Source organism: Gavialis gangeticus, unplaced genomic scaffold, assembly GCF_001723915.1.
Source record: "Gavialis gangeticus isolate Ggan-Ray unplaced genomic scaffold, GavGan_comp1, whole genome shotgun sequence".
NCBI classification, from domain to species: domain Eukaryota; kingdom Metazoa; phylum Chordata; order Crocodylia; family Gavialidae; genus Gavialis; species Gavialis gangeticus.
In genome coordinates, this window is record NW_017728964.1 from 1,644,770 (window position 1) to 1,668,860 (window position 24,091).

Here is a 24,091-nt window from a genome sequence, read left to right on the forward strand (position 1 = left end):
TTTCTGAAGTCCAAGGTCTTTATTTTGCTGCTCTCCTTCCTGTCTTCAGGATCTTGAATGCAGTCATTTCATGGTCACTGGTGCCCAAGTTTCCATCCACTACTACATTCCCCACCAATTCTTCCCTGTTTGTGAGCAACAGATCAAGAAGAGCATGGCCCTTCGTTGGCCTCTCCAACTACAAATTACAAATTCCACTCTGGAATTTCACATACTAATTCCAAATACAATTCTGATATCTGTACTGAGTGGAGTTGGTGAGTCCACATTTGAAAGAACAATATAGTAAACATAGTATTGCACCCACCAGTGGCAGGGTGACAGGGTGAGCTCCCTGGTTGCCAGTGGGGATGGGGAGGGTGAAAGACACTGGCTTTTTCCACAGCCATGCAATCATGACAGCAGCAGCAATCAAAAGTTTCTGTTGTCCCTGTGTATGGCAGCTGTCTAAGGTGCCTGGTCACATTGTTCTTCTGCTGGCATTCACAAGCCATGATAAGTTTGTTAATATCACTGGGCCAAACGCTCTCAAAAATGTAAAAGACTTGCAAACAGCCTCAAAGATGTTTGAAAAAATGTTATTATACAGGCCTAATAAAAGTGAATACCACAAATCAAAAAAGGCACCAAAACATTCAGCAAAACCCCTGCATGGTTTAATAGCAATGTTAGGGTTTTGAAAGGCAAAAAGGCACCAAAGAATGGAGGGTATGTCCAAATGAGGGAAACAGGAGAGCCCACAAGCTCCATTAGGCCAGGTGTAAAAGTGTAATAAGGTGGGGGAAAACAGTTTGAGAACCATTTAAAAAATGGTGTTAAAGTTAATAATAACAACTTCTTTAAATGAATCAGTAGGTAGGAAGTCAGCTAGAGAATTGGTGGGATCATTAGATGTAAAAAGGTGTACTCAGGGATGATGATGAGGGAGTAGAGAAGCTAAATTAATTATTTTAATTGTTTTTTTACTGTAGGAAATATTGGTAGAATTCCCACATCAGATACATTCTTAGCAAATAGTTCCGAAGAGTTGGATCACGTTTAAGTGACAACAGAAATGTGACAGGCCTCCTGCCTCTGTTACGTTACTGATGCCCCAGGGGAGCCAGCTGGGGCTTGCTTGGGCCCTCCAGATTACTAACAACCTCCCTACCTCTTCTGCCATGCCTTTGTTTTTGGTCTTTAGTTTGGGAGGCAACCCTCACATCACTGGAGTGGCACCTCAGGTGCTCTTTTCTGCCATGCTCATCACAGGGCTCTTCTGCCTGGGCTAAATTCAGTTTCTTCAGGGTTCCTTGCCTCTCTGTTTAGTCCATCGGGCTACTTACCCCTTAGTTTGGTTCGCCTCAGGGCCTGATAACCCATTTTCAGCTTCTCCAGGGCTGGTAGCCCAATTAGCTTCGCTAGGGCCTGACAGCTCCCTGGTATACTCAAACTCAAAATAGACTATGCACCTCTTAAGAGTATCTGCAACAGTCTCCTTTCTCTCCTTATAACCATCTATGCCTGGTGGGGTTTTGGCCCCAAATTAGCAACGAGCATAAACTGTCTCCTGTATGCGCACTCCCCACGTGCTCCTCAGTCACAGCTCTCACAGTGCCGCTGGAAACTCCTTCTATGAGCACAGCCTGGGCCAGAATGCTTTCCTCTGCCCTAGAGCACAGCTTGATTCTTGGCTCTGTCCCTTCCCAAACAACTGTCTTTGCTTTTGTGGCAGGGGCTCCCCATTACCTAATTACCACGGATCTTGGTTTTCCCTGATACAAAATTGAAAATTCTCTAATAAAAATCACAAATTCTCTAATAAAAACAGGGAATAGCGGGGCTGCATGGAGAAGCTGCTCACCACTGTGAGCTCAGTGCTTCCCTGGTGATGCAGCCCCTGTGGACACAACTGTTTTGAGGGGCACAACCCCATGCCACTGCCCTCACTGCAGCCACATGCAGGAGGTGCATCACCAGGGCAGTGCAGAGCTTGCAGCAATGAGCAGCTTATTCATGCAGCTCCACTGTTCCCTGCCATGCCGGGTCACACCCACTGGGCTGTGGAAGCCCCAAGGTAAGGCAGCAGAGTGGGAGCCCACGCCTGCAGCTCGTACCTACCCTGTGCACAGATCTGGGGGGTATGGGTTCCCACTGACTCCCTCGGGAGTGTGTGGCACAGTGGGGAGCTGGCCCCACCCCTACCCCCCAGATGAGCCTCCTGGGGCCCCATCCTACTCCCCACTGGAGCCCTGCAGCCACATGTTGCAGCCCTAGGCCCCAAGTCCCATGCAACGCCTGGCTGAGCAGCAGTCCCAGCCCTGCACAGCTCCCTCCCTCCCTACAGGGACCTCAATCCCCTTCTTCCCCACCCTGCTCCTTACCTGTGGGAGCTGCTCTCCAGGCTGCCTGGGTCCACGTGCATGTACATACACGTGGCTCCCTCAGTCTCACTGCCCTCTTCCCGTTCGATCCTAGCTCCTGCCCGCCTGCAGGGAGCTCATTGTAAAGGTGCCAAATCTGCCGGTTTCTCCGGTAAAATGAGAAATCCAGGTTTGCGTCCGGTAAAAGGTAAAATCTGCTGTTTACTTCATTTTTCCATGGGAAACAGAAAACCCAGATCCCTGCTAATTATGCTTGTTACTATGCTGTTTGTAGCCCTTCAGCTTATGACCTTGTACCTCGTGAGCCATCTGGCCTGCAGGAGTCAGAAAATAGATGCTCCCCTACTGCCACATTTTCAGACTTGTAGGGATCCTTATGGACTGGATAATGTGCTAGATCAGTGGGTGGAGGTGGCCCAGGCCTGATCCAGGTACATAGATGCCGGCTAGAGGCAGTGTGGGCTCCAAAAAGGCACTGCAGGCGCCCAGTCTGACTGCACAGGGCTGAGGGAAGTGGTGCAAGGCCCTGACTGGAGCTAAGGGATGTGTTGCAGGGCCTGATCTGGCCCATGGACCAGCCACTGGGATTAGGCATCATTCACCTGAGAGTTCTGAAGAAACTCAAATATTAAAATAGAGAACTGTTGGCAGTAGTATATATCAGTATGTATCATTAGTCCATGTCAAAAGTCAGTATCAGTGTTGAACATCATTAAGAAGGGAATTGAAAATATCATTTACTTAATAAATCTATGACGTGCTTGCATCTTGAATACTGTGTAGTTCTGGTCTCTGCATCTCAAAAAAAAAAAAAAAATATAGTAGAATTAGAAGAGGTACAGAGAAAGGCAACCAGAATGATTAGGGGTAAGAACAGATGGCACACCAGGGGAGACCAGAAAGCTTAGGACCCTTCAGTTTGGGAAGGAGTAGGCTGAGGGTGGTTATGATTAGAGACCTACTGAATTTGAGGCAGCTGCCCACTGATTTCGGAGGCAGAATGCAGGGTCCAACAGCCATTTCATGGGCAGGGTGTGCCACCCTGCCATACCTCTGATAGGCCAAAGGGCCCTAGTATCCCTGCCCCTTGCTGCTGATTGGCTACAAGGGCTGCCTGTCATATATCCCTGTCCCTCACTGCTGGTTGGAAGTGAGGGCTGTCCATCATGTGGCCCCACATGCATAAACATATTTTTATTGTGAGTTATTGGTTCAAATTAAAATCCTTCTTTCACAAGTATGTCACTTGATCCTCAGTAATCGCATATCATTTTGATGAATCTCTTGCGTACTAGTTTAACCTCATAATGGCTGATTTTATATGCTAACTAAACACTAATTACATTTAAATTAAATGCATATTTGAAACACTCCACGCTACCAGAAATTTCAGCTATTATGGTTTTGTTGAAGAAAGTAATATTCATAATTCAAAACATTCATATTTTCCTAGTGCTTTAAGTTATTTTGTGCAGCAAACTGCCAAAAGGCAAGAAATTATCTGAATTCTGAATAGTGTAGAAGGAAAGACATGTGAAATGCAATGAAGAGAAAATATTTTAAAACATATATGCCTGTAATTGGTGTTCTGGAAGAAAGAAAATATAAATTTCCCTTACTAACTTTTCTACATAATATGTGAATTAAATATACATTCTAACAAACGGACATTCTAAAATTCCCAGAGCCAATTTTTTTCTTTCCAATTTGCTGTAATTTTAAAGAATTACCTCTTTTTGTGTGCTCTCAAGAGGAAATGCATTCCCAAAATAAACAACCATTAGGAAAAAAATCTGTAGAATATAATTATTTAGTTGTTTTTGCAGCAAGTGAATGCAATAAAGTTTGCTTCAGTTTCTGAGGAGCTGATAACTTATGAAATAAAAGATTCTTGGTTCAATTACATGGCTGTGATTTTTGTTAAATATTTATCTAGCTTTCTCATGGCCTCATGCTATAAAACAAACCCAGTTTTTCTTTTCTTCCCCTTTCCCCCTACCAAAAAGAAAACCTGAAAAAATTTACCATATCTCATGTTAGTACCACGCAGGGTGAAGTTACTTGTTAAATATAGACCAAACTAAGGGGACTTAAAATACACACAACTGTACTTTGAAGCTCATTTATTTATGCTAAATGCCCCCTGAACATCTCAAAGTTATGCCACTTTAGGTGAGGGTTAGCTCTGGATTGTGCTACTTAGCTCTTCAATTCCTATTCAGTCACTGTTACAAGCTTCCCCAATAATAAGAGTCCTGGGACAAAGTACTGTACACCTTGTGTGGGAGAAACATTTCCATCTCTTTCCTGAGGTTTGTTGTTATTAATATAAAAAGGAAGGAAGGTAACAAATACTCTGGTAATACGATGGCCAGTTCAAGCCATTCCACAAGTTTGGACTTCCTCAGCTTGCTACCTCTGGACTGTTTAGTCCAACCCTTAATTCCTGTGTAACAGGCCAAAGATAGTTTGGTCAGGGCAACACAGCTTTCAATCACGTTTCATCCCACCTGTGTCCTCCAGGCATTGCTTGATATTGCAAGCAAGGTCAGTTTAAACCCGTGTCTCTAAGATGTACTATTAAACCCTTTGTGTTTTCACCATGAGTGGACTCGACCACTTGGTGACTGGCTTACAACAAGCATGTTATGTACCTCACTGTTCACATCAATGGTGAGTATAGCTCAGCATTTTTAACTTTCTACATTTGCTCCCTTACAGCTGTACTTGAGAGGCCTCTGGATAAAAAGGCTGGTAAGAATTATGGTCCACCTGGCACCAAAAAGCTCATCTACTTCATTGATGATATGAATATGCCTGAAGTAGACACATACGGGACAGTACAGCCCCATACACTCATCAGGCAACACCTGGACTATGGCCACTGGTAGGTAACTTCCTGGGTACCTTTATTCATGATCTCTTTGCTGTTAATCTAGTATTGGGTTTGGCATTTTCTTTTTTAAATCAAATTATTTCCATAACCCTTTGCCTGGCTTAACTGACTGTTTAGCAACAGACATGCTCTTGATGTCTTGGACTAGAGTTCCCCTTCCCTTAGAGCCACTGGGATAAATCTTAGTCGTATAGAGCACATCTAAATGAGCAGCCACATGCACTTTGTGGTTCCTCAAAGGCTTTTGAGGTACCACAGAACACACCCCACACACATTAAAAGGTTTTCTGCACTGCATATTTGCAGCACAGAATCAAAATTAGATATTGGGAAATCCCAGAATCTTAAAAAAAGGGCTTAAAAAAGCAAAGGGAGCGGCACACATGGCTGCAGCATGTGCCTCTCAAAACTGGGGCCTGGCCAGCCACAGCCACACTCTGGCTGCCGGACAGGCTCTATGCATCCAGATTGTCATCGCTGCAGACCTGGGAGGCACCCAGGACTGTAGGTAAGGCTGCTGGGGCCAGCCCAGGTGCTTGCCCCAGCGTCCCCTACTGCACCAGGGTAATTTGCCATGTACCAGAGTCCACGTGCAGGAGCATTCCCCAAGGACAAGTAGCAGTGGCACAACTATATGCTGTTGCTATTTGTCCCCAGGGAAATGTGTGTGCATTCTCATCTGGACAAGCCCATGCATTCTGTAGTTTCTTGTTACTCCTATCCAATAGCAGTTTGCAAGCTTGTTTAATTGTAGGCTTTTATGGATAAGCCTTTGCATCTTATAAATGCTCCCCGGTAGAGGTCAAAGAGTAGCACCAGGTATTTGATTAGTATCTGTTTGGTAGGATTTTTACTACTGGATCCTGCATCTGTAATTTAAAAGGTCTGTATGATTTTTTTTTTATTATGAATCAGCAAGAAAGAATGGTTCCTGACATAAGTAACTTGAAGAAAAAAACTGTTGCAGTATTCTAAAAGATACAGCTTATATTGTTGAAGCCAGTAGCAGCAAGTATACAACACCTCTATAGGGTAATGTTGAGGGAGTCATTGCAGTTTGCTCCCTAGTGTACTTTCCAGATCAGGACAATTCCTGCAAACCCTTGGTTTCAGCAAGGGGCTTATTGTGAAGATAAAAAACCCCGGAGGGATACATGAAAAGAAGCAAAGTGACAAGGAATAGGATTCTTGCTTTGTGGGCTGTGAGAGGGGATGGAAAGAGATGAAGCATATATTAAATAAATATAAAAGAAGTTATTTAAGTGAGATTTGCTCTCTTCCCTGATTTCCTAACACCTCATTCCATGTTGGCACTGGATTTATGACCCAGATACCTTGTTCCAGGTAGACCCAAGCCCTCCAACTGACCATAACTTCTTTCATTTGATAATAGGCAAATTTTATTGATACTCAGTGATAGCAGGTGCGAGTAGTATAGGCAAGGCGAACAAAATAACCCCCCTCCCCCATTCTATATCTACCAGTCCTAGGGTTCACAGAGGAAAGGTATGCCTGGCCAGTAGGTGAGCTTGACCCTGTGGGTTTTTTTCTTGAATGTTAACAGTCTTGGAGGTTGAGGGCTGACCCATCATATGAATACATCTTAATATGGTCATTTACTAGTGTCTTACTTTGGGCATGCCCAGCCTCCTATTTTGGTCCATACACCAAAACCAGAAATCCTAGGGGCTCTGCAGCTGGTCACTGTGACTTAGCCAGTGCTGCAGACTCCCTTATCTTTGTTATGGGTTTTCAGGAAACAGTGTGATACATGTCTTCAGTTTCTCAGCTTATTTGTCTGCTGGCTTCAGACACAGTGGCCTTGAAGGAAACTTTGTCACAAACAGGCTTTTAGAAACCAATTAACCCTTGCTGTTGCTTTGGACCATTGTTTTAATTCAATATCTATTTTAACTGTCATGCAATTCTTAAAGGCAAATCTCTAAATATCATTTTCTAGCCATGACTCTGCATGCATAAGACAATGGATGCTGTATCAAGCATCTATTTGATATGCAGATTCCTGCTGCCCACACACAACTGCCACTATGGGCCATGCTCCAAAGAACCCTGCTGGGTGTCATTTAACTGGCTCACCACACAGCCTTTTGCATAACTAACATACATTCTCTTCACAGCTTAGCACCTCCATCATCACAGTCAGACTTGGCAGCACAGTGTTAGGCTCCTGGCCTACATTCATTTTATAGTGCTATGTGATTTGAAATCTAATCCTAGCAATCACGCTTCCTTTCATATCATGTGTGCATGACAAGACGTGATTTTGGGATCAGGAATTAGATCCCAATCTCACTATTACTGCATGCCAGTGCAGGTGGAGCCCATGATTGTGAGCCAAAGCTCCTCCTGCAATGGCAAGTTGAAAGCCAGACACAGAAACTCACACGCGGGAATGAAAATCAACTGATGGTTGGAGTGGTCTGAACAGCTCTGGGTTCAGTTTTCAGACCTAGAGCTTTCTGGGTTGGGGATTGAAAATTACTTGATTTTAGGCCCTGGTGTGGATAGCTCTGGGTTTTTTCAGCCCCTATCCCTTGTCTGTCCATGGCTTATCAAAATTTCATGCCTGGCAGCTCTGGCAGGACTACTGGGTACGGGGGATTAGAGACTCCTGGCAGGGCAGCCAAAGGGCTTCTCTGTGGGGGACTTTAAACCGTGCACCTGTCAGCTCAATTAGACTTGCTGCACATGAGGTTTAATGCTACCAGTGAGGAAGCCCTTTGGCTCCCCTTTTGACTCATAACCTCATAAGGGGCTGACAGCCAGTTAATTGTCCACTCCAACTGCATGTTACTTTTGAGGTGGCATACAAACCAGCCATAAACATGTTCTATGTTATATGCAGAAAATTTTCTGGTTCATTTGCCATTTTATGGTACCTTAAATAGGGTGCATGTGAAGCACTCTTCTCATTTATGACATGACAAACACAATTGCTGCATAAATATAATTTTTAGAGTGGACCTTAGATTTACAATTTACCTCTAAGCCTTCAGGCTCTACGGGTGCTCTGCCCTTGTTAAAACCTCGTGCCTTCCCTCTTTGAAAACAAGTCTAAAGTACAGGAAGAGTCCTAGAGTGAAAAGACTCTAGTTTTGCCCCTTTTGTATACTATTACAGTGCTGGAAATGCTCATGATGTATTTATTTTTGTCAGTGGAGGACTCATTAACATACATAGGGTGTGTTTACACAGTTTGTTTACTCTTAAACTGACTAATTAGCTCCACAGTAAAATGTCACTGTCTACACATGCAACCCTATTAGGTCAGTGGACTAACAAACACTGTCAAACACCAACACACAACATTGTTCTGTGCACCACAGCACATGTATAGATGATGACAGGGCTGGCTGGGGCATGAGGGTGCTACCTGCTGGCTAGCCCCACATTAAGGCACCCGCATATCTCAGCCACCGCTTCTGCAGCATGTGGAGCCCCATCAGAGCAGTCTTGGGTTGGCAGACCCACTTGCCAAGTCGCCTACCAGCCTAGACTGCTCTGGGGTTCCACATGCTGCACATCAATAAACTCCATAGCAATGTGCTCTGGAGTTTTTTGCTTCCGGGTTTACTTTCAAATGGCATGCCCAGGAGCAGTAAACTCCAGAGGTTTTATTTGCACATATTAATCGCACATATAGATGAGCCCACTAACTGTTAATCACTCTTGTTCCAAAACGTATGTACTCAAAAGCTGGCAATACTTGTTTAATTTTGTTGACATCGAGTTAGAATAATTAATATGTAGAGTTGGAAGAGATTGCAAAGGGTCACTCAGTCCCCCGCCACCCCTGCCCAAATAGGTACCCTATTTCGAGACCATCTCAGACAAGTGCCTATCCAGACTCTTTTGAAAGGCACCAATGAAGGAGATTCTGTAAGTTTCCTGGGGAGCTTGTTCCATTCTCCTACTTTTATGGTTAGGGAAGGGTTTTTTTTTTCTTTCTTTTTTTTTGAGATTTGATCTAAATCTGCTGTGTTGCAGTTTACCCCCTTACTTCATGTCCTGGTCTCTGCAACAAGAGAGAAAAGTTGTTCTCTCTCTACCTTATGGTAGTCTTTCAAATATTTGAAAGCTGCTATTATATCTCCCCTAATCTTTTTACTGACCTTTTCTCTAAGCCTATTTTCATGCAGGTTTTATTCTAATACTTTTACCATCTTTATTACTCATCTCTTGATAATCGCCATTTTCTCAATATCCTTTTTAAAATGCAGAACCTAGAACTGCACACCGTACTTTAGCTGATGCCTTGCCATTATTGAATAAAGTGATGCTATCATGTCCCATGTCTTGCATATAATACTCCTGTTAACACAGCCCCAAATTGGATTTGCTTCTTTTGTGACAACTTCACATTGCTGATTCTGCTTGAGTTTGTACTCCAGCCAAACTCCCAGGTTCTTCTTGGCAGTGCTACTGCCTATCCAATTATCTCCCATATTAAACTACCTCATTTTGAAGTAGTTTCAGAAAAGTCAGATGCCTAAACTTAACATTGTAAATAGTTTCTTACAAGGGCAAAATTTCTTGTTGAGGGCAAATCCCATATTGAATCAATATAACTACATATGGAAACTGAATTGTTATTGTCCTTATTTATAAATGGAGGGCTTACCTGTTTGCTGTTCTTGAATGCATGCTTTTGCTAGGCACATGTAGAGTCATCTACTCCATCTCTCTGGTGAAAGCAGGAACATTGCTATCTAAGCTATCCTAGAGAAATGTTTGACTAACCTGCCCTTAAAAGCTTCCTGTAATGGGAATTTCACTCCCTGCCTAGGTAATCTAATTCCAGTATTTAACCACATTCCTAGTTAGAAAGTTCTTCCTAATATCCAACCAGTAGTGTAAAGTGGGGGGGTGAGGGACCTGCGTCATGGATGCTGCCTAAGGGGAGAGGCACCAGAAGGGTGGAGGGAGAGTGCCTCGCTCCAGGACTCCTGGCTGCTTCACTCTACCTGTACTTCCAGTTACAAGAAGCAGCTGGTGCAGGGAATGTGTCTCATAGAGCACAAGTTTTTTTGAGAATTGCAGTAGGGCAGAATTGACCCCTTTTTCTTTTTTGCTTCCAAAGTCAACATTTTTTTTCCCTCTGAACATGGGCTTTGGTGGCAAAAAGGGATGAAAGTTTTATCCTGGCAGCAGCAAACTCCACTGCTGCTCTAAAGAATTACAGCTCCCAGGACACCTTGCACTGGCTGCTGCTTGCTGTTGTTCTTGGACCTGTAAGCCAGAAGGCATGGGAGAAGAGGGGGAAGGCGGCCCAAGATCATATCAAGCCAGAAACCTGTGACTAGAGGATGTTAGATGGAGAAGAACGATTCTCCACATTTTAGCTCCAATACCTGAGTGGTTAAAACATTCACCCAAGATGTGGGGAATCCTGTTCTAGGCCCTTTCACCTAGAAGGGATTTGCCCAGAGATGCACAAGTACCCCCCTCCCCCGCCTGCTGGTGCTGCTGCCACCGCCTGCCAGGGTTGTGTACCATAGGGGGATGTGGGAGGGGGTCCTCACACCCACAAGATACCCACCCGAGTTCTGCACTGCTGCCAACCCCTGGGTGTGGGCTGTGCGCTGCTGTCAACCCCATTCTCTGTTCTCCCACCTAGCTGCAGCTCCACCCCTGCTACTTCCATACCTGCTGCCCAGAGTGAATGGGATGCAAAGGGATCTGAGCAGGTCCCTGGTGGCTGCAGCAGCAGCCCTGTCTGGAAGCTGCCTGCTGGCTGGGCCTGGCCCATCCGTTCCCAAGGGTGGGAGTGAGGCGCAATAGGGTATGTTGGGGGCATAGGTATATGTGGATGCCTTGCTCCCACCCTTGTGCGTGGAAAGGCTGGGCAGGGTACAATTCTTTGGTGTATGCTGCAGGCCAGATAAAAGTGCCTAGCAGGCTGGATCTGGCCAATGGGATGTATTTTACCCACCCTTGGTCTAGGCTGGTCTGATATGCCAGGTCTGGCACTGTTCTGTGCTACTTTGTAGCAGGACTGACAGATGTGTAAGTGAAAAACTGTCACAGATGCACTCAAACACATTTAGCAGACAGATGCTCATAGGTGGCATGGTACTACTATAATTATTGTAATGTTTTTGTTTTTTTGTTTTTTTCTTGTCTTTTGTTTTTTTCTTTTTTGCAAAAGGTATGACCGAAACAAATTGTCCCTGAAAGAGATCATGAACGTGCAATATGTGTCATGTATGAACCCTACTGCAGGGAGTTTCACAATCAACTCACGTCTTCAGGTACAGACATATTGCTAATTACATTATGGTTTTAGCATAGTTAGAATATCTTCAAAGTATTCTTAAAAATCACCTGTAGGAGAAAATAGTAGCTATGACCCTGAAATTAATACTTTAGCCTTAATAAAGATTCATGGCCATATTCTAGTGTCAATAACATCAATATAAATTCATTTTTAAGTCAATGTGTTGGCAGACTTGAGTGTAGAATAGTTCCTTATGCCCTTATTTTTGGTCTTTCACTTCTGTATTTCTTAACATAGTACTGTTTAGAGCTAGAGCTGGACTAAGACTTCTTCCAGCCAGCCAAACCTGGTTTCAGAACAGCTGCCAAGGCCTTACACATTTATTTTAAATTAAACTATTTTAATTAGAATATTCTTTTAAGTATTAAATATTTAACCCTTTGATTGTATTCACTCAAGCCCTTTTGTCTTGCTTTATAAAAGTTAGCTACATTTTTGGCACCAACAACATAAAATACAATTTAAAAATTATGAAAGTATATGGTAGTCTAAATTTTGCAACAGGTATTAAATCTGTAGTAGGGATTAAGTGATCGTCTATTACAGATGAGGCAGAGCCCTAGCACAGGGGACAAGGTACCCCACATTTGATGTATTTGAATTTGCTTGTCTCTTCCTGTAATACATTTGGGGTTAGCTACTGTGAAAAACAAGATTCTTTGTTTTATGGACCTTGAGTCTGAGTCAATCTGGCAATTGCAATGTTTCTTACGTAACTTGAGAAAAGCGTTCTATTATTAGAAGATTTTCTTCTCTTGGCATTGAAGGGTAGTACTTACCAAATGAGTCTCAAAGAGGCTAGGGCATTGCTAGTTCATGATCAGGTATACAGCAATTTGCAGTTACGTTGCCAGCAAGAAGTATGGAATCAAACTTAGTTTTATGAGAAAAACAGAGAAACTCAGAAGGGATATGCAAGAATGACCATGATAATTATACAGTAGCAATATATTTTGCATGAGGATTAAATTCTGCCCTCAACAGCTATGTACATATATTGAACTGACATCAATTGAATGTTTATGGGAACATACAGAATTGAGAGCAGAATTTGCCCCTATTTCTTGACAAGCACTTCATGAAAGGAGTTGGCCTCCTTAATCTTCTAACTCCTTAATCTTCTTTACCGAGGTGCATTATTTTGTTAAAAATGGTTTCTGAGCAATGCCCAAGCCCATTTCACTTAGAAATGAGGCCAATAAAACTATAAATTTGTTTGTGTTTTCGTTCTCTTCCTCAGCGTCACTTCAGTGTGTTTGCACTCTCATTTCCTGGATCAGATGCTTTGTCCACCATCTACAGCACCATCTTAACTCAGCATCTGAAAAGTGAGAATTTCCCTGGGCCTCTGCAGAAATCTGCTCAGCAACTAATAACCCTGGCACTTGGTCTGCACCAGAAAGTAGCTGCTATGTTTTTGCCAACAGCTATCAAATTTCATTACATTTTCAATCTACGAGATTTCTCCAATATCTTCCAAGTAAGAATGGCAGCTTTTCTTCTTGAACATTGAAGGCAGCTTGTGGGTATTTTAAAGTATGTATTCCCCTCCCTGAGTCTTGCTAGGCTCAGCAAGGCCACCTAAGCTTCTCAGTTTACCAAGAAAAGACTTAGCATAATTTTCTGAGTAAACTTTTTTTCATAAAATCTCCTTTACTTTTTGTCAATTTGAAACTTGTGACAGGAGCTGAGGGCTGAGAAAACTGGTCCAGCTGTCAGAATGCTAATCTGGGATTTTTGTGACATGGGTACGATTCTATATTATATTAAAGGGACATATGTTGTAGTCGTGTTGGTCTAAGGACATAGACAGACAACGTTGTTTGGGTAAGTCTGATATCTTTTATTAGACCAACTCAAATAGTTGGGAAAATTCTTCTCTGCAAGCTTTTGGGTATAAATACCCTTCATCAGGCTGAGGAAGCATCTGCAGTTGGTGTGGTCTTCCTGGATGGAATGAATAGTGAAGAAGCCATAGGCTGGTACACATGCAAGAAAGCCAGTCAGTGAAGATGTAAATTGAGGAGTCAGTGAGTGAGAGGTTGGAGGTGGGTGGGTGGGGGAGTGGAAATGTAGCTGATAAATAGTGGAGAGATACTGGGGTGTCAGATGTTAGGAAGGCTATATGTCATAAATCCAACATCTATATTTAGTCCATTATTTTTTGTATTTAGTAGATTTATGAAGTGAAGTTCGTAGGTTTGACTGTGAAAGGTGTTTTGTAAATTCCTTTTGAGGATTAGAACTGAGAGATTGGAGAGAGGGTGGTTTTCTTGTGAGAAATGTGCCCCCACAAGTAATTGGGTATTCTTGTCTTTGATAGATTTCCAGTGTGTGTTCATTGTGGTGCACAGTTGTTGTTTGGTCTCTCCTATGTATTTTCCATCAGGGAATTTGGTGCACTGGATGAGATATACAGTAAAAGTACTGTTATCTGGCATCTTAGAAGCTGGCGTGCTCCACTAGCTGGCATGCTGGCTTGTAAGATAAAGTGAAACGGGAAGTGCCCACTGTGGCACTTCCAGTTTCTCCGAGCCCCCGTGGTTTGGGGCAAAGCAGCCTGCACTGCCAAGCCCCCATGGCCCAGGGGCATAACAAGCTGTGGGGGGCTGTGTGGGACCTGTTTTCCTGTCCAGCAGGGCCCTGTGGGCCCCACAGGAGTGTCGGTGATGCCATGGGAGGGGTGGAGGAACGCTTCAGACGTGGCATGAGAAGTGGCAGCCGGGGCCACTCAGTTAACTGGCATATTTTGTTATCTGACGTCCCCCATTCCCAGGGGATGCTAGATAACAGATCTTTTACTGTGTCACATTTCTGGAGATGCAGCTGTAAGATCCAGGAATGCTAATGGTTCTGTTATAGGGTGTAGTAATTGTGGGTGTGGTGGAGATATGTTGTCAGGTTTTGTATTTTTTGTCATGGCATGGTCTGGATCAGAGATGTGGGTTTTCTGGAAAATTTTGAATTGGAAAAATTTCCAATGCCCTAAATAGAGCATGATGTGATTTATCATGTTTATTTGACTTATATGTAGTAAACAAAACTAAAAAAATACCCCCATGTTAATTTTATGTCCCAATAGCCACAAATATTTGAACTGAAATATTTGATTAGGAGAAAAAATAAATACAGCATACTTAATGTTGCTTAAATGTTATATTCAAACAAATTCAAAGCTTTATGTGGAAAGAAATTATTTTTATTCGAATACTTGTAAAAATGTAAATACAATACACAATAGCATGTACTTCCCCTATATTGTTTGTTTAAGAAAAAAAAGAAGGCACTGAAAACTGTTAACACACTAATTTTAGCATACCCAAAGAACTGTGAATGGTATGCTGTGGTTGTCCACTCATCTACTTCAACAGAGTTTAACTCTCTTCCTCTAAGGCTTTGTGGCACCTCCAGTTTCACTGTCACTATCTGTAGAATCAGTTGCACTACTTATTAGTTTCATTTCAGAATGAGATTGAGGCAAATCTAATTCAGAACTACTTGAACCACATTTCTTTCGCTAAAGGATGGTTTTACCAATGAGTCTATGGGCAAGGGCAGCTTATCATCACACTGCATTTTCTCCATGAACTGTAATTCTGACTGATTCTCCAGAAGCAAGATATTTTGAGAAAAAGAAACTAGCTTAGCAGAGTGTTGATTTGGTTTTGATTTGACTTGCACAGCCAATTAGGAGAATTCATAACTTGATGTTTGCATTATTATGTGAGTGTATTTACCCTCCTGTTTACAAATCAGTAAAATATGTATGTACTCTCTCTCACACTTCCTAGGGATAATCACCTGAAAAACATTAATTACAACTTTGAAACTGCCAATATTGAACTTGCCTAATATTGCATTGGCACCCATTCATTATTACTAATGAATTTTATGAAACAATGAATTTTTGGAAATGTAAAATTCCCCACAGAAAAAGAAAACACTGGAAAATTTTCCATCCCATATCTCTGGTCTGGATCCATGGCACAGTCTGTTTTAACATGGCTCTGGTGTGGGGTCTATTTTGCTCCAGAACTAAGCTAGTCTCTACAATGGCAATCAGCATAGGGGAAATCACACGCAAGGAAAACTCACTAAATATATTTTCCATCATTAAATTGCTGCCAAAAGCAGCATATGTTCAGTAATGGAAACCAACTGTGATGTTGATTATATGCAGCCAACACTGAAGATGACTATAAAACATATGACCCACATGGAGTAAATATCCAGATGGTAACTTTTTTTTTTTTTTTTTAAAACAAACGTTATTAAAAACACACATCACCCTACACTTACAAAGCTACACATATTGCACATCCTTGTTTTACCAGACTTCATAGCACAGAAACAACTACATATCAGAAGCATAAAGCTACATATATTAAACCCTTAAACAACACGCATCACATTCTCACAAAAGAACAAACCCTTATAGAAAACTTTTTTTTCATACAGAAACCCATGAAAAAACAATTACCTCAGTAACTACCTGAAACTCTCAACCCCTCCGATCATTCTTTGTTGGTTTAGCAAAACAAGCATCCAGTCCTTTTTCTTCTACTTCTTCTCTGCCTCTTCCACTCCAACCTCTTCTTTGTCCAGATCAATGTAGTAGTTCAGTTAATGCAGCTCCAGCTTCAGGCACTCTATTTCAGTGAAAGCCAACTCCTTAAACACCCAGAGGTTTCTTACTTTCCATAAACTAGTTTTAACACATGCTAATGAAGTCCTTAACAATGGTTCTTCCAGTCCTCTTGGTACAAGTCCATATAGTACCATCTCCCGTGCATATGACACATTTATTTTGTCGACACTCAAAAGTGGCAGACCCTTTCCCATGCCCCTTTGCATATGTACACTCCCAAAACATGTTCCACTGTTTCTTCGTCCCTGTGTCTCTTCCTCAGGCACCTTGATGAGCTCGTCAAGCTCCATTTGTGTTGCACTTCTCCCACTGGCAAGATATTTCTTACAACCGTCTATGCTAGGTCAGCATGTGCATAAAATCAGAAGTAGCACAGCTTTAAATGCCACCACTTTTCTGGAAAAGGACAGTGTCCTCCTGGACCATAACCAAAGTATTTGCCATGGCTTTACTGTCACCTTTTCTCATACTGTATTACCTTTCCCCTTGGCGCCCATCAGGATCCCTAGGACTCTGATTTCTCCCTCTCTTATTTTAAGGCCCAACATCTCCAAGTCCTTCCAGTTTCCTGCTCCTATTATGGTGCTTTTTTGATCTATTGAGTTTAGCCTCTGTCATTTCTCCATACTCTGATGTATGCTGTAGCACCCTTTCTATTGAAAGGCTATTTCTAACTACTACATTTATATCATCCAAGTATAGTATGTATTTTACCTCGCCTCCTCCCAGTATTTTTACTCTGCTTATGATTTTGTCTTTTCTTATTCTTTGTGCTAAGGTTTCGTGCCACACACAAACAGTAGTAGTGACAGGGAACACCTTTGTTTCACCCCTATATGGATGTCAAAGGCTCTGCTTAGATTTCCATTAATTTGGACTTGACTCTTTGCTTCTCTATACAACAACCTTATCCAACATATAAATTTGTCTGGGAACCCCATTTTTCCTAGTATCTGGTAATGTAATCATGATCCACTCTGTCATGCTTTTTCTAAATCCAGGTTTGCTATAACTGTGTTTGTTTTCTTCTCTTGGAGCTGATCGCTTTAGAGATCCTTCTACCTGATACTGCACACACTTGGTCTTCATGTATTATCTTCTTGAGGTTTTTGCTCATCCTCAGAGTCACTGTCTTGGCCGTTAACTGACAGTTTATATTATGGAGTGTAATCAGTGTCCAGTTTTTAAAGATGTCCTTCTTCCCTTTCTTCAAGAGTAAGATCACAATATTTCTTGTAAAATCTTTTTCAAGATCACAACACCTTTGCTGCACTGTTTTTTTTTCAAGATCACAGCACCTCTTGTAAAATCTTTCCCTGCCTCTCCTGTTTCTGCCATTTTCTCAGGCACTTCCACTATATCCCTTCCTACCCATGTTGAAAACTTCTCATAAAATTCCATAGGTATTCCATCAGTTCTTGCTGATTTGCTTTTTAAAGGTTATTCAACACTTCTCCACTTCCTTTAAATTTATATTTTCTTCCATTTTCTTTGTTTCCTCCTCTACTTTCTCTTCAATCTTTGCCAAGAAATTCATCTTCTTCCTGTCTGTTTCCTTCTTCTGGTATAGCTCTTCATAAAATCTTCTTGTCGCCTCCAACACCTCCTCCTTTTCTACCTGGGCACCACTTTCTTCCCGCACTGTTTTAAGTTCTCCTTTTGCCACCTTTACTCTGGCCAAAAAATACAGGGATCACACTTTGTTTGCCCCCACCCAGGATGGTTATGCTAACAACATTTTCTCTCTTGTCTTGCTTTTAAACCAGGTTTCTAACTCTTGCCTTGTTTCTTATAGCTCTTCTTGTACTTGTTTTCCTTCTGAGGCTTCCTTTGGCAGCTCCTGCATCTTTTTTTTGCACTTTTCTTATCATGTCCATTTTTTTCCCTGCGCATCTTCAGCCTTCCTTCCTGAACAATTCTCTCATCCTCTTCTTCACCATCATCTATCATTCTCTGGTAGTCCCAAAAGATTTATTCAGTGTCTGCCACTCCTCATACTGTCTTGTATATGGTTGACATTGTACTTGTCTGGCCTCATAGAGGTGCTCTCTTGCTGCTTTGGAGTATGTACCCAGTGCTGGCCGCAGGGGGTGTTCTGGCTGACTTGACATTGAGTTACATTCACCGTGAAGGGGCCCCTGATACTCTCCTGCCATGACTTGGAGCCCCAACACTGAAGGAAAAGACCTTCTCCCCACTCTTTGCGGACTGGGCACTCCCCTAAGCCGGTGGTCTTGGGGCTCCACCTCTCCTATGCCCCAGCCATGCACCAACCCTCAGGACAGCCAGCTGCTGGACCTCCAGCTCACCCTTATGACATTTTCACCTGCCTCCTCTTTCCCCCCTCTCATCACCCAGCGTCTTTCAGTGCGAGATGCCTATGGGACGTTGGACTGTCCTGGTCAAAACGTTGGGGTTTCCTTCACTATGCTGCTGCCTGCTGTACCATCCTGGTGTCTCCTGGCCTGTGGAGGTTGCTCTTGGCCCCTTCTCCCTGCTTTGGGGCCCTGTGACACTCAAAACAATTTGGAAAAAAAAACAGAATATTTGGGTACAGGGTTTCGGCGTGCCCCACTCATGGATTTAGCATCTTTGGCCCCAAAGTCCCTCAACACCGTCCTCTTTAGCCCAACCACCCTGCCAGGTCAGCATGGTGCCTCTCTCAGTAATCCCCAGACCCCTCAATTGGGTCCTTGCCAGTATCCTTCCCAAGCTGCTGACACTGCTCGTGTGCAGCCCGGGGAGCAGCTTCGCCTTCTGTCCCCAGTGGTGATGCTGTCTCACCCTCTATTTCCCCGCCGCCAGCTTTTAAATCAGCCAGGTGGCAATTCTTAATGACATCATCAGTTGGTGCCACTCCCAGCCGGCAGTAAAAGCGGCTGATGATCTCTGTGGGCGGTTTGTCTCGGCATGGCTTGTCCGGCTCTGTTTTTCCTACTGAAGATAAGTGTGTCCTGCCTTCAGGGCTTTTCTCCTTCTTCCCTAAGGAGAAGGCAGGGTGGGTCAGCCCTGCCTCGGGTCCCGCCATGGGAGGGTATACAGAGGCCTCCACCTGTCTCTTCCTGGGACAGACATATCTCTTCACCTTGTAACAGGTGCACATTTAACTTCCACAGCACCTTTCCTGTGAAAGCAATCATGCTGGTGAGACGCTCTGCCTGCAGTAACCAAATCTTCAGTACTAATCTTCAGTAATCAAAGTTAGCGGAACTTTTCTGCAGCTTTTGCCTCTTCAGAGCAGGCTGGAGGGCAGAGATCATATCAAGGGGGTTAGGATAGGCTGGGGCCGGTGAAGTATTCCTCACAGTGTAGCCTTTTCCCACCACTCCCCACCCCAGGATGGGAATATGGGAGGCCTGCAGATGGAAGCCACAACCTCTATTGCTCCGTGTTTCTCCGCCTCCATGCTCTTGCTGCTGCAGCCTTCCTCCTGGTACTGGCAGGGCCCTGCCTGCTCCCAGGCAGTACCACCCCTTGGCCATAGAGTTTGTGAGGGTGAAATGTTTGTCTACAGAATGGGGGAGAGGGGATAGGGGGGAGACAGCAGTGCATCCTGGAATTCTGCAGAATTGCAAATTGCTTGTTTTATCTTCATGGAGCAGGTGGAAGTTACCCTAACATGAGCTGGGTATCACAGTCCAAAGTTAATCCTCACTGAAGTGGTATCACTTTGAGATACTCAGAGGGCATTTAGCAAAAGTTGATGAGTTTTAACTTGTGAACACTTATGTTTTAAGTGCTCTTAGCATGGTCTAAATGTATCGTGTAATGTTACCCTTAGTCCCTCTCAAGATGAATGTGGAACCCAGTCGAGCAAGTGTAGATGCTACCCTAATCTTTTCTCCTGCCAGGGGGTGGGGGGGGTTCTGCTTCTCAGCATTGCTGGGGCTGGGCAGGCAGGTACTCCACTGCTGCTGTTATAGCTCAGCGTCACTACATTGGGAGGGGGGCAGTGCTGCACACCACCAGTAGGAGGCACTGCTCACCACTACTGGGGCAGGGGGAATGTAGTTTTACCTGTCCACATTCAATTGTGGAAGCAACCCAATCTTTTAAACCTTTACTGAATTCTAGGATTTTAGCTCTCTAAAATCTAGCAGGCACAAGTTTGTTACCTGACCCACTAGTGCTCCAAGGATTTCAGTTCACTAGAAACAAGTAGATAATAGGTCTCAACCTGTACCTGCTAGAAGGATTTGTATATTATAAGTACTTCTCTCATCAAGGCTGGATAGTAAAGTGCAAAAGCAGTTCTCTGGGATAGTTCCTACTTGGAGTTTCTCTTAAACCTCTCTGTGATTTCTGAGCTGAGGGTTCCTCCACCTTAGACCTCCACAAAAGTCATGGCAATCACTGAACCCTAAGCAACCTTTAACTAACTTCCTCTTACAGCATTAATACCCTTATAATTTCTACAATTTTAGAAGGCAGGGCCAGTGTACGGAGAACCCAACTCACCAGGCACTTTATATTCAAACTGTCAAAATGCAGTTAAAACATGTTAGCATGCTCAAAACAAGCAAAAAGAGTAAGAGTTCCCACTCTATCAAGTATGCTTAGTGAGAATTGCTCTAATTAAAGTGCCCAGAGCGTCATGTATCAGCATCCCTGAATCAAATGAGCTTTAGTTAAAGCATCCCTGCCACCATTTTAAGCACAGGGATGCTGATAGACATGACCCTGGAGTGTGCTGGAGTGTGGTAATTACCATGCTCCAGCAGACTCAATTAATTGAGTCTGCTCCAATGTGCTGTAATTACAATGCATGGAGCAGCCTCCCTGCATGTTTGCCCGCCCCTCCGTGCACCTGCATCTTCATCATGGTGCAATGCCTAAGGATGTGGCTAGACTCTCCAGTGCCTGGGGTAGTGCAAGAGTGCTCAGTACCAGTGCACTGCTGGTACCAATGTTTCTCTGGTGCTGCTGTGAGAAACACAACTTCCTGAGATTTCCTTTCTGTAAAGGCAGCTGAGCTCCATCCCTCACTTTGCAAACTAAAGGAGAAATCTTGGTGTTAGTGGATTAGTGGGCTCATCTACATGATACATTTACTGCACAGTAGACTAATTAGCTTCACAGTAAACAACATGTGTCTACATGTGTGCCCTGATTTAAGCTGGAGTACATTAATGAACTCTGTAGCACTACTAGAGATATAAGTACTATCCTGCTGTGGAGGTTATTTACTGCAAAGCAATGCATGTGCAGATGCTGATCCAGGAGTAAATCGTTCCCAGTCAGCACAGCCAGCAGGGGGTCACACTCCTTCCTGTTGCTGAGTCACATAGCTTGGAAGGTATCTTCAGGAGCCTCATAGCATGGGCAGCTTCTCTGCCACCCAACAGAGCTACCTGGAATCTGGGACTACTCCCCTCTCGGTGCCCCCTGCAAGCTCAGGGCTGACCCCAGAGCCCCCTACCAGCCTGGGGCTGGCACCCAAGCTGCAACCGAAGCCTGGTGTTCCCTTTGGCTAGTGCAGGGAGGCGGAGCAGGACAGGAGCAGCTCTAGCCTAAACTGTTCCTCCCCAGCACAATTTGTTCCTGACCTAGGTACATGTGTGGTTGCTGTGCCTGGGAGTCATTTACTGCAGGGCAGTTTGCTCCACAGTTTATTCATGTGCATTAGTTGCATATGTAGATGCACCTGGTGAGAGCTTTACTACTAATTTCAGTAACAGAATAATTTGAATCCCTAGTACCATGCTCTGTCTGCCATAATAGACTTTGGATGTAAACAGAAGCGCAGCTCCCTGCTGTAGCTGAGAATGTTTTGCAGGAAGCCTTCTGAGTTACAAGAACCCCTTGGAACAAACAGAAGTCCACTGCTGGTTTCAGGTTGGAGGGGAATCTAGTTGCTGGCTGTGACCCTGCAGCTGGTTTCCCCAAACAATGGCCCCTCCTCTCTCCCAGCCTGTCCCCATTTCAGAATGGGAGGAGGGAAAGGGAGCAGAGGGAGTTCATTCTAAGGGTTCCTCAGCCAGCTCTGGAGGGTGGGGTGGGTGAATTGGAGCTAACACCACCTTAGGGGACCTTCAGTATACCCACTACACCTTCCACTGGGGGCTGAAAAACTCCCAGACCAAACTCCCTCTACTCCCTTTCTCCCCCTTCCATTTTGAAAACAGATCAAGGTTGGCAGGCCGTGCAGACAGAAGTTACAGAAAAAGCTCTGTTTTGAAATGTCTCCATCTGACAATGTCTCATGCAATTGTGTTTGGTCATGGCTATAAACTGCCTTCTGTGGCCAAATTAGGTAAAAATTGTCACTTCTGTCTGCACCCATTGGGCACATCTACATGTGCTTTAATGCACATTAACCTGTTTTAATGTGCATTAAAGTGCAACTAAAAACATGCTACAGTAAAAGTTTTGTTATCTGGCATCTTACAAGCTGGCATGCTCCACTAACCAGCATGCCAGCTTGTAATATAAAGTGAAACCAGAAGTGCCCACTGTGGCATTTCTGGTTTCTCCAAGCCCCCATAGCTCGGAGCAAAGCATTTCTGAATGGGTGCGTCTACATGCCGCCCTGTCACTGTAGCATATGTCACTGCCCTATGTTGCCATGCAATATGCTATGGTAACGTAGCGATCATGCGAGTCTGCACATGATTGGTGGTTACTTTGCCATAGTGGTATACTCCCCTATTTTAGCGTGATGCTACAGCAAAGTAGTGGCAGAAAGTAACCATGCAGTGTGCGCATGGTGCAGTACGGGCAGTTACTGTACTTTTAGAAATACTAAAAGGAAGTACTAAAGCACGGTGCAGTAACAACATCGCTCCAGGGTGATGTGTAGACATGCCCTAAAGGTAGTTACTTATCCTGGCAATCTTTACTTTGCTGCTGGTCAGTGCTGAATACCCCAAATCTTACTGAAAAAGGAAGTGCTTAAGCCCCAGGCCAAGACAGGCCATAGTTAAATGCATGTGTTGTCCTCAATTTGTTTTTCTATTTCCTTTCAAATTACTAGAGAGTATCAAGTTTAGTCCAGATCCCTGAATGATTTCAAAGCCTTGACAGTCTGTCATATCAATTTCTGCATGCTGCTTTGAAGTGTGACAAAAATTGGAAGGTGTTTCTCATTGTGATAATTAACATATTACCCAGCTTCTGTGCCAGATCTATATTGTCTCCTGGGAAGATTATTATACTCAGTAATCTGTCATTCAAAATTACCCTTTAATAAATCCTTATCTAATTGGTTCCAGCTGGAAGGCATTTGGCTCATAACAGAGTTTATGCATGTATTTAGGAACTCGGAGGCAATGTAATGGAATTATAGCACTACATGTGACAACTCTAATGAGCATGGTTGTTTTCCTGAACAAATATTCATGCTGCAGTGTTGCAGACAGTCACTGTTTTATCAGTTTTTTCTTGATACATGATGTTTTATCTAACACCCCATTTTCTGGAAGCAAGTGATTAGCTCTCATGACTGAAGGGAAACTTTTCAGTGTCACCCAAGTGCATCCCATGGGGCCAGACGTTTAGATATTCTTAGATATTGTGATATCTTTGGCCAAGAGACCTTGTTTTTGTCTCTTTGTCTTTAAGCGGCTAAGACAGTGGAGCCACTCAGGAGCCAATCTAATTAAAACACCTGCAGCATCTCATGTATTCGGCATCCCATGCTTTAAAATGGCAGTGGGGGAGCTTTAAATGTTCAACAAGCTTTAGTTAAAGTGCTCCTGCCATGATTTTGAAATGTGGGGATGCTGAATATATGTGATACTGAAAATGCTGCAGCATTCTAATTAGAATGGTTAATTAGATGGGTCAAGTTTTTTAATCTAATAGGCTAATTACATTAATAGAATCTGCTCTGACATATCGGAGGGTCCCCAGGAGGGTCAAAGGGGGCAGGACAGCATATAAGCCTC

General features: G+C 43.6%; 1 protein-coding gene across 1 annotated transcript in view; it reads left to right on the plus strand.

The window, feature by feature from the left end:
• DNAH9 (dynein axonemal heavy chain 9) overlaps window positions 1–24,091 on the plus strand; it is a 609,139-nt gene that overhangs the window by 285,775 nt on the left and 299,273 nt on the right. The window contains exons 37-39 of the mRNA XM_019501495.1: window positions 5,085–5,250; window positions 11,429–11,531; window positions 12,798–13,037. Coding sequence (XP_019357040.1) covers window positions 5,085–5,250; window positions 11,429–11,531; window positions 12,798–13,037 — 509 coding nt within the window. The remainder of the gene's footprint in view (window positions 1–5,084; window positions 5,251–11,428; window positions 11,532–12,797; window positions 13,038–24,091) is intronic.